This window comes from Thalassophryne amazonica, chromosome 5, assembly GCF_902500255.1.
Source record: "Thalassophryne amazonica chromosome 5, fThaAma1.1, whole genome shotgun sequence".
NCBI lineage: Eukaryota > Metazoa > Chordata > Actinopteri > Batrachoidiformes > Batrachoididae > Thalassophryne > Thalassophryne amazonica.
The window spans coordinates 23446825-23457948 of record NC_047107.1 but is presented as its reverse complement, the minus strand read 5'-3'; the positions used below and the strand labels follow the sequence as shown (position 1 = coordinate 23457948).

At 41.6% G+C, this 11124-nt stretch overlaps 1 protein-coding gene across 1 annotated transcript; it reads right to left on the bottom strand.

Moving 5' to 3' along the window:
- Positions 1-4108: 4108 nt before the first annotated feature.
- On the bottom strand, positions 4109-10893 carry LOC117510171 (serpin A3-5-like). The gene is made up of 5 exons (XM_034169793.1): positions 10275-10893; positions 10081-10151; positions 9747-9940; positions 4447-4612; positions 4109-4365 (listed from the first exon to the last, which is right to left on the bottom strand). Exons 1-5 carry the CDS (start codon positions 10885-10887, stop codon positions 4126-4128), a joined length of 1284 nt encoding a protein of 427 aa, XP_034025684.1. The 5' UTR covers positions 10888-10893; the 3' UTR covers positions 4109-4125.
- Positions 10894-11124: the final 231 nt, after the last annotated feature.

Sequence of the window (11124 nt, the reverse complement as noted above, 5' to 3'; positions counted from 1 at the left end):
AGACAATCTCCAACTTGCGAAAAGCAGCCCTGATCTTCAGTGGAAATTGCAAAACCAGTTTGACTGTAGAAGTGCTTGCTCCTCAGCAGTACATAGAGGCGAGACCATATCCAGATATCATACCCTTGATTCTGGCTCCACGGTTCAAGAGATCAAAGAAAATTGGATGGCATTCAGTAACTCATTGAGCAATGTTCAAAATGATCCAGCCACATTCCTACCCGCTGCCAAAACCTTTCTTGTCAGCTCACAGCAACTGAAGACAGACTTGGCTCTGATTTTAGCATTGCACACATTTGGCAAATATTCTGGTGCAATCAGTGTGATTAACAGCAAAACCAGGTTGTCAGGTTTGAAACGAATACAACCCCTGGCAAAAATTATGGAATCACCGGCCTCGGAGGATGTTCATTCAGTTGTTTAATTTTGTAGAAAAAAGCAGATCACAGACATGACACAAAACTAAAGTCATTTCAAATGGCAACTTTCTGGCTTCAAGAAACACTGTAAGAAATCAGGGAAAAAAAAAAATTGTGGCAGTCAGTTAACGGTTACTTTAGACCAAGCAGATGGAAAAAAAAAAAATATGGACTCACTCAATTCTGAGGAATAAATTACAGAATTATGAAAAACAAAAGAACGCTCCAACACATCACTAGTGGGTGATTCTTAGACTACGGGCACTTATGTCCTTTGATCATATTGTATGAAAAACAGAAAAAAGGGGAAATTTCACACTTTTATAGTTATCTTTACAATGAAAGTGTGTTAAGAAATTTGTTCTAATAGTCTATGATGACTTTTTCCAGCATCATTATATGCAAATATTGCCGTTTTGTGCTTGTCCCACACCCAGACTTTTGATCTTCAATGATAAAAATGAATGGTAAAGAAACGTTTTTTCTAATGTTTTAAAATCTCAATAAAATATCAGTAATCAAAACATAATTGGGGTATTCAATGTCATACAACTGTTGATTTTTTTAAACAAAATGTAGTTGTCCCACACTATTGCCGTAATTTCCACAACACTGTAATGTCCCTTTAAAGTTTGTATGAAAGACTGTTTGGGTAGTTTCTATGGAGATAAACAGTGACATCAGAGCACATGTATATAGCGCCAAATCACAACAAACAGTTGCCCCAAGGCGCTTTATATTGTACGGCAATGGCGTGGTGGAAATTAAATTTACAAGGCCAATAGTGCCCGTAGTTAAAGAATCACCCTTAGGTGGTTTCTTACAGTTCAGTCAGACGTTGACTCATTTCCTCCCATTCTTTCATTTGATTTGTTGTGCATTTTTGAGACATATTGCTTCAAGTTTTCTGTCTTGACGCTTTGATGTCTAACTTGATTGGTTTACCAGTACGTTTGCCTTTAACAACCTTCCCAAGTTGTTTGTATTTAGTCCAGAGTTTAGACACAGCTGACTGTGAACAACCAACATCTTTTGCAACATTGCGTGATGATTTACCCTCTTAAGAGTTTGATAATCCTCTCCTTTGTTTCAGTTGACATCTCTCGTGTTGGAGCCATGATTCATGTCAGTCCACTTGGTGAAAAGCTCTCCAAGGTGTGTTCACTCCTTTTTAGATGCAGACTAACGAGCAGATCTGATATGATGCAGGTGTTAGTTTTGGGGATGAAAATTTACAGGGTGATTCCATAATTTATTCCTCAGAACTGAGTCCGTATTTTTTTCCCTCTGCTTGGTCTAAAAAAGTAACCGTTACTGCCACAATTATTTTTCCTGATTTCTTAGTGTTTCTTAAAGCCAGAAAGTTGCCATTTGAAATGACTTTAGTTTTGTGTCATGTCTGTGATCTGCTTTTTTTCTACAAAATTAAACAACTGAATGAGCATCCTCCGAGGCCGGTGATTCCATAATTATTGCCAGGGGTTGTAGGTGTACAACCAACTGCTGTAGCACGCCGAAAGAAGGCTGCACTTGGAGGTCGTAAGTGCCAGTCCAGTGGAAGGCCGACAAAAGAATCATTGGTAGAGGAACATGGCTACCACAAGGCAGCTCCCAAAAAGAAAGCAAGAGTTGACCTGAAATCTGGTCTCCCACCCAGGAAGAAGTCTGCAGCCCCACATAACCAATCTGAATGTGTTAGCAGGAATGAGAGTCTTGGGAAGACACACAGTAAACAATAGGTTACACAGTCTTTGGTGTGACATTTTTACAGGTGTGTATCAACCCGTGACATACATGTGCTTTGTTTTTCTGAATACTACAGGGTGGGACAGAAAAAGTACATCTTGAACAACAGTAAGTGTTATTTTTTGCCTTTTTTGTTTGTTTGGAAATTGACTTTTGAATCCTGATGGTTCTCTTTATAGTTTATATTTCTTTTGTTTAATAAAAGAAGATTAATTTGATTATATCAAATTTCACTGTTGAATGTATTAGCAGGAATGTCTTTGGAAGACACACAGTAAACTATAGGTTACACAGTCTTTGCTGTGAATTTCTTAGTGTTTATAATTGTCCACCTGTGACATACATGTACTTTGTTTTTCTGAATAGTACAGGGTGGCAAGAGTACGTCTTGAACAATAGAAAGTCTATTGTTTTTGCCTTTTCTGTTTTCTATTTGTTTAGAAATTGACTTGAATCCTGGTGGTTCTGTTGCTGTTTATATTTGTTTAATAAAAGATGAATTTGATTCCATCAAATTTCACAGTTGAATGTCTTTTGAATTGTGATGATTCTGTTCATGGTTCTGTTTCTAGTTTATATTTCTTTTAATAAAATAAAAATCTTAAACTGCTAACAGCAAAAAACAAACAACAACAACAAAAAAAACAAGTGCTACAAAACAAATGCACGTCTGCTTCTATATTTATAAATCATGACGCAAACAAAATGTCAACACATGGTAGGCGCAATTTGGAGTGGTGGCCAGTCTTTTGCATTTTTTCATCTTGTGGCGCAGTTTTTATGGAGTGATACGTTAATTTAAATAAGTGATACATGAGTTCAAATAATTTAATCTATCTTTAAATTATCTATCTTTAAAAAATGTATCTCTAAACTGTTTCACTCCATAAAACTTTTTTTTGTGGAGTGATACGTTTGTTTAAATATATAAACGCACAAGTCAGACTCCAGAAAAAAGTCTCAAGCATTAAATTGTCTGATTTTTGTGAGCAAACAGGAGAAATTTTGGGGATTATTCCAACATTACAACACTCCAACAGCACGAAGCTTGGCTTTTTGAAGCACATAATACAACTTAATTATCAGCACATTTTACTTGCATTGGTCCAACTTAGTGGCCAGTGTTTGTTCACCTTTCGGTACATGTGCATAGGTACTGACTTTGGGATTGGCTGAGAATTTACATACCAGGAGAAACATCCTATGAATAAAATACTCGCAAGCTGCCACTGATCCACATGAATTCTGCCTTCCAGAACAGCTCTTTATATAATCATCTGACTCATCTACCCGTTGCCACAGTTACATAAGGGCTGGATTGTCATTCCTACACTCATATTGTTATATTTAATAAAAAATAATAATTGCACGCAGGAGGTGATGGCTGCCGCTGCATTCAAGTATCGTCGGAAATTACACAGCTTTTTTTGTTGTTTCAAATTCTGCAGCTGCTTGTGGCAAAATAATTAATTGTATCCACACAATAGATGAATTCTGGCCTATATAAGGTGCCGGAGCCCAGTGAAACTAACCCCCCCCCATTTCAGATAAAAAAATTCCAAGCAAACAGGCTGAGTTTGCCCTGTAATTTCCGAAGGTACATCAACGCAGTGGCAGCAGCAGCACTCAAACAGCTTCTGTACTGTGTGAAAACATTCAGCTGGTCGAACGAAGTCAAACTAAATGCTAACGTTACACAAACTAAGCAAACGATAAAAAAAACATCAAGGACGACAGCAAAACGAAATGAACTGAGGTATTCGGTGGCATTCGTTCAAATTTTCAGTTTAAAAATCCTGACGAAGCGCCAGCTGCAGGAACGATGCCAACAAAAGTCCATATTTATTGTTTTGTTTGGGCTTTGTTGCCCTTCAATAAGTGCCGTGTTACTGGGCCATAAGATGAATTATTGAAATCATCAGTACAGTAAAAACACAGACAACAACAGTGCATTCAGGATTTAATGAATGTTTGAGTGTTTCCTCCTGTAACTGGTTGGTTTTGCAATCTTGCCCATAAACAGAATGCTTCCTGTATCATCTGCAGAATCTTCCAAGATGAAGACCATGAATGGACGATCAAATCTCAAAGTGGGGACATAATTGTCAATAGGCATAGCACGTTCTGTTATCTCAATGCCTGTAGCAGCTGCAGCAGTGGCTCCAGCCTCATCAACATCCAGAGCAGCTTGATGCACAACCTTGCAAGAGAATAGATAAGTCGATGAAAGGGGAATGAAATTGCCTTTAGAACATGAACAGAACATGCGCTTCATTCTTACCTTTGAAACAACTAGCTGTCCTTTTTGCTGAAATTGGCCACTTTCAGGAATGCCACTCAAATCTGCTTGATCACCAAACATGTTTGTCATTCCCATCGCAGTTAACACATCTTTCAGGTCATAGCGAGTCTTGACGGTGAATTTAGGAATGTAAACTTGGTACAATCTAAAAAAAGAAAATTAAAAAGAATGTGTCACTGATTAATTTTTTACAAACAAGAAATGCTACTTGGAATCAACAGTAACATAAACAAGGCAGGAATTCCTAATTCATGAGTGAAAAATGTGAACAAGAGAAGTATGCTATACAGCATCAAGATAAAGGCAGAAGGCAACATCCGAGGTGTGTGTGACAAGTAACGGGACTGGTGTCACAAACAATTTCAATTCCAAACAACAATGTACATGGTTTATCCCTTTCAAGTCTAATGCACTTTTCCATCCTTCTCTGACATGCTTCTATGCACTGCTGGAATGATTCTTCTGGAATGCCCCTCAGCTCCGTCGTTATGGCCCTCCTGATGGCCTCCTCATCTTCAAAACGGGTCCCCTTGATGATCCCCTTGAGCTTGGGGAAATGAAAAAGTCACACGGAGCAAGATCAGGTGAATAGGGAGGTTGTTCCAGCACGGCGATGTTCGTCTTGGCCAGGAACTGTCGGATGCTCAGGGCATTGTGAGCAGGTGCAATGTCCTGGTAAAACAGCCATGAGTTGTCCTGCCACAACTCTCATCGCTTCTCGTGCACTGAGCGGATGTCACAGGATCTCTCTGTAGACTTGTTGATTGATCGTCTGGTCCTGTGCAAGAACTCACTGTGGATGATGCCTCTCACATCGAAGAATATGATCAACATGACTTTCACTTCTGACTATCCTGCTTTCTTTGGCCTCGGCGACATCGGAAGCGTCCACTGACAAATCTGGCGCTTGGTTTCTGAGTCGTACTCAAAAATCCATGTCTCATCACCAGTGATGACTCCTCTAAGCAGTTCTGATTCAGTTTGAAGATGGTGTCCTCATACACTCCTTGTGATCATCATTCAGCAACCGTGGCACCATTTTTGCAGTTTTTCAGCATGCCAAAATCTTCAGTGATAATCTTCCAAACACTGTCCTTTTTCATGTCTAGCTGACTTGCGATCATTCGAACAGTCAACCGAAGATGCAGACCCGGCGCCACGAGGGGGCGTTTGGGGGCGACGCCCCCTCACGTCATCAACCCCGCCCCTCGGATGTGACAGTTATCAAAAAATAAAAATAAAAATAAGAAATACTGGAAAATATAGCAAAATATTAGTTATTCAATAATATCATGTATTTAAGAAATAAACCAAATTAATTAACTAAAGTAACTAATTTTAAAACAAACAGATATGGCATGTGTTTGTGTTCAAGCAATTTGATAGGTTGAGGGTTGCACTTGTCAGTGCGGCAGAGGGCAAGGATCCTGAGTCCAACAATTATGGCAAGGTGGACGAACTAAAGCATGCTCGATTTATTCAAGCAGTGTCAGAGCTGGAATTCCTGGGATTCGTCAAGTCCAACAAGCAAAAGGCAGATCATGCAGCACGACTCACTTGGGGAGGGTGTTAATGCTGCGTTTACACATGATGACAAGTCATGAATGCCACAAAGTACACATTCTTGGCCGCTGATCACAAATGTGATGATTCGGGGCAGAGGCGTCAGGTGTCCTCAAGAACTGCTGCAACCTGTTACCACACGTTACGATTAATGGCACGTGTTGCTGGAGAATTATCAGGAACCATTACGCACGGTCAAGAATAGTGTTCGGTGTTGTTGCGCGCTATTGCGCGTAACAGCGCATCGTTAAGTTCTGTCACGTTGTGAACGAAGTGAATTGTCTCCACACACACCCATCCAACCGAATTCAGATCACTCCAGTTTTTCAGAAGAACTTTGTGACTGTATGCGTAGTTGGGCTCTGTGCCATGGAGTGGCGCACATGCCCAATTGCGCTGCGTTTGCGCTTGTGATGGAGGGCTGGATGTGGGGTTAATCTACTGTCTCGTGTCGTTTCTCAGATCAGTTGTTGGTTTGGTTTTGTGGTATGCAGGAGATCACTTGACTGAGGGTCTATACGTTCAAATAATAATAAAAAAAAATACTGTCATCACTCTTTACTCTTAGTCTGTTACAACGGTGTAGCCTAAGGGCCCTGTCCCACTGGCGTTTAGCAGGATTTGCGGATGGAATGCGCACAAAAGTGGCCCACATCCGCCAAGCAACCGCAATAACCGTGTAACATTCCTGTATGAGTTGGCCGCCATCTGAACACGTCCATGATCATCCGCAGAGGCACGCATGTCCGCAGCCAGGATTTCTGAGCGGCTCAAAAATCCTGCTGCGGATGAGATCCGCATCACTGCCTGAACACATACTGAAGACATACGCAGGACATACACAACCAACGCGCCGCATATGCCCTGTCATCCGCTGATATCCGCAACCGACGAGTTGGCGCGGCTTGGCGGCGGACCGGGACAGCGTGCAAAACATATGACGCGTGACCAACACGGCCACATCACGGTCGCAAATGGTATGTCGCGCATGCAGACAGAGTGAGCACGGATGAAGCGAGTGCATCATGGCCGCTGTGCCCCTCATGGGGGTGCTTCTGTGGTCGCCTTCGCTTCTGTTCCATTATATCCACTTTTCTTCCTCATGTATTCGCTGATCCACCCCGGGACATTTGTCATTTCCGCCCACCTTTGTTGCGGACGCTCAGCTTTTGTCTCATTTCATGCGCAAATCCTAAACGCCAGTGGGACAGGGCCCTAAATACATGAGCTTTCCAGGAGTGCACCCAATTCGTTACGCACACTCAGAGGCACGTCCCGTCCGGTGCGCACTTTTTTTTTGGGGGGGGGGGGGGGGGGGGCGACCCCGCCCCCTGTGATAAAGTCATCGCCCCCTTAATATTTTTTTTCTGGCGCCGGGCTTGCGAAGATGGCCACGCCCAACCTGCCTTACCCGCTCAACGATGACCTCAATCCTGCTCGTTAAAGGCCTCCTACTCCTGGAGTCATCTTCCATCTCCTCGTGCCCCTCTTTAACCTCTTGCGCCAATCAAAAACGCATGTTTGTGACATTGCTTTATCTCCATACACTTCCCTAAGCATTTCACGTGCTTGTGACAAGGGATGTCCCCAAGCGGACTACAAATTTCAGGTTGGTTCATTGCTCGGTGTTACTCGTTCATTCCTCAGTGCCCATCATTGAAAGAAAAAAAAAAAAAAGCCAAGACGACAGTTATACATTCCCATGATACCATGTCATGTTAGATGATAACAATTTGCCAATTCCTCTTTTGTCCGTAGCTCATACAGCACACCCAGTCCCATTACCGTTCCAATACAGCTCATACTTGTATAAAAATGAACCATGAATCTAATCAATACACAATGAAACCATCAGGAAATCGCATGCAGCCAGGGGACTAATAGGTTACTTGTCTGACATTTGCATAACAAGGAAGTAGCACATTTGAATGTTTGGCCATTTCCTCATCTCTAGCCATCTGCTGTAATAGTAGCTTGAATGTAAAGTGTACTGACACGAGCATGCCCGAGACTCACGCAGGAGCTTGAACATCGTCTTGATGCTCCCACTTGCTGTGTCCACAGCTGGATGTTCTTTGTTCCACTGGCTGCCACGTGCTCTGTGCTGAACGCTGTGTATATAAAATTATTTTGTGGTAGATTCGTCATTTTTTCTGCAAACTGGCTGTTGAAAATGGCTCCAATCGCTTCCTGCATCACAGAGGAGGCTGCAGCCAGAGCCGTTCTACCTGCAGAAAGCATTTTGAGCCGTCTAAAAAGGTAATTATTTGTCATGTTTACATTGTCATAGCTTGGTAAAACAGTTTGTTTTTTCCTTCTTGTGTGCAGCTGTTAAAGTATGTTGATAACAGATTTAACTTCTTGTTATAATCCTCCAGACGAGATGCGCTCTGATGCGATCCACTGACATCACCAATCGCTCTGTTCACTACTTCTTTACTCCACTTGATGAGCTGCAAGTAGTGTTGGAGATTAGATCGTGCCACAGAGCATGACGTTTGTGGGTGAAATATTTTTTGAACATTTCAAAATTCTCTGTGCACAATAGCACGCACCAGTGCCCCTCTGGTGTTCTGGCTGCACCAGTTAAAGACGAGTTTACTCTCCAGCACGACACAGTTTGTGCTAGTGCGAGTCAAAGGCATGCTTGTGTAAGTGCACCTTAAGCAATGTTGCATACTACATGTAAAAGATAGAGGACCTGATCTTCAACCTGGCACAAAGCAGCACAGTGCAACTGGTAATTAACAACCGACACAGTTGTCATTTTCATGCCCTACGCCTACATCGTGGAAGTATAAAGTATAACTGCACTCATTGGCGTCCTGTTCAGGGTCTACCTTGCCTCACGCCCTGTGAATGCTGGGACAGGCTCCAGCCCCACTGTGAGCCTTAACTGGAGTAAGCTGTTGAAGATGAGTATCATCGTGCTGTCCGATGCTGCTTCCTGGTTCACGGGGCTTCGCAACTTACATATGTCAGAGATCCACAAGTTCCATGTGATGTCATGAAACATCTGATTGTCATCTCTTGTAATAGTAGCTTGAATGTAAGCAATACTTTTTCATCTTTTGATACTTTAATTTGTCCAGCCACTGTCAATAAGCCAGTAAACACGGATGTTGCTAACAGCTAGCAGTGCTAACTGCTTTAAAGTCCCATGTCCAGACCACTGCTGGCCGGTTGTGTTGTAAAAATTCTAATTAATAAAAGGAAAATATGGAGATCAACCTTTGTAAGCAATGGGACCATGAATTGGTTTGACTGGAAAAAAAAAACAACCTGGAAGTTGACAAAGCAATGCATTCTGGGTTGATTTTTTTCCCATATACGGTAGGGAGAATTCTCCACTATCAAGACAATGTGGTGACATCTTTTACAACTCACAGGACATTTTAATTATCTGTGCAGATTTAAAAATAAGAATATTAATGCAAAAATGTACATTACTCCCTTGTTTTCACTCGAGGTCACCACAGCAGATCTGAGGTGGATCTGCATGTTGAATTGGCACAAGTTTTACACCGGATGCCCTTCCTGACCATGCTCTTAATTCTGTTTAATTAATAATCTATACCTTTCTTTCCCAGCCATTTAGAACATAGGAGATGAATTCATTGCTGGTGCACATTTTGTCAGCCCCAGTGACGTTGCAAAACATTATTTTATCAGAGAGTAGGAAATAATACTATGTCAGCAATAATGCTGTCATCAACCTGGACTTCAGTTGTTTTAGCCAAGCAGTGATGATATTTGGGGAAATGATATTCTCCAGTGCTTCCATATCACCAGGCAATAACAGCAACATGGAATAGGAGTTGCTGAAAGGAAGGCGTAGGACTGATGTTTGAGTTTGTCCATCAATATAGATGTCAAACATGTTCTGCATATTCATCATCTGAACTTCAACCTGAAGGAGAAAAAAGAAAACTTGAATAAACAAGAGTATTCATGATGCATTATAAAAATACTGTGTAGTCTTAAAAACTGTTGAAAAAATGTGCAAGAATCATGACAGAAATTAAATTTACAGACAACACAACTTTGAACCTTGGTGTTTGCATCAACATGGAACTCATCCTCCTTTGTGAGCATGGCATTAAACTGAGTTGCCCACTTTCCTGTTTTAATAGAGAAAAAAACAACAGATGACTGACAAAACTTATTTTGCTTCCTGTTTATGTAAATGATATCAATAGGATAGAACAGGAATCCTTAAGACACAAGATCTCCTTTCATCGTACCTTTGTAATAAATGTAGCTGAGGAGATACATGACTGTTAATGGATCCAGGTCTTCAACCAGATTGTCTATCTTCCCGTTGGTCTTGTTTGCTACATACTTGTTGATTGTGTTGGCACTGTCCATTGTTTTGCTGAAGTCAACAGTGAACACATCTGCCAAGTAAAACTTCTTCAGATCCCCCACAAACTGTGGCCGTACCATAAAGTGGTCATCAACAAACACAGCAGTTCCTTCACTGATGTCTTCATGAGATGTCTTATTTTCTTTAACAAGGAGGCTGTGAAAGCTCTGATCTACATCTGCCTGTGTCAGCACAGAGTCATTGTAGCCCAGACCACTGAAGATCTGATGGTGGGTCTCTCCTCGTGCTCCTGTAGACAAAGCAGCCAGGGCCATGGACACACTTGCTGATGAGAAGACGACGTTCTTGCCCTCTGACCCAGGCTGAGCAGCGAACTTCTTATAGAGATGGAAGGTAAACTCTTTGTTTGCTTCAGTGACTAATGACAAACTGCTGGTGCTGCTGTCAGGTCCAGTGTCTTGGTTTGTTTGACCTCTGCCCACGCAGATCACTGCAGATAAGATCCAGAAGCTGAGAACTGCGTGAATCATGGTGACCTGAGGCAAATATTTATGCAGCCTTAATCATCAAGTTACAAAACATTTGCAACAGCAAACAGTCATGAGCCAGATGTCAAAAACATTGATTATTAGGGATGTCCCGATCAGGTTTTTTTGGCCCCAATCTGATTCAGAGTCATCTGATTTTGAGTATCTGCCGATACCGAGTCCCGATCCGATACTTTAAAAAACTGAATGAACAATGAACAAATGCTAAATATTTTATTT

Excerpts from the sequence above, each read along its gene's own strand:
- LOC117510171 (XM_034169793.1), bottom strand. The coding sequence starts at position 10,887 with ATGATTCACGCAGTTCTCAGCTTCTGGATCTTATCTGCAGTGATCTGC. Across the intron at positions 10,152-10,274 it reads CAGCTACATTTATTACAAAG|GAAAGTGGGCAACTCAGTTT; the intron begins GTACGATGAAAG and ends CTATTAAAACAG. Across the intron at positions 4,366-4,446 it reads GACAGCTAGTTGTTTCAAAG|GTTGTGCATCAAGCTGCTCT; the intron begins GTAAGAATGAAG and ends TTCTCTTGCAAG.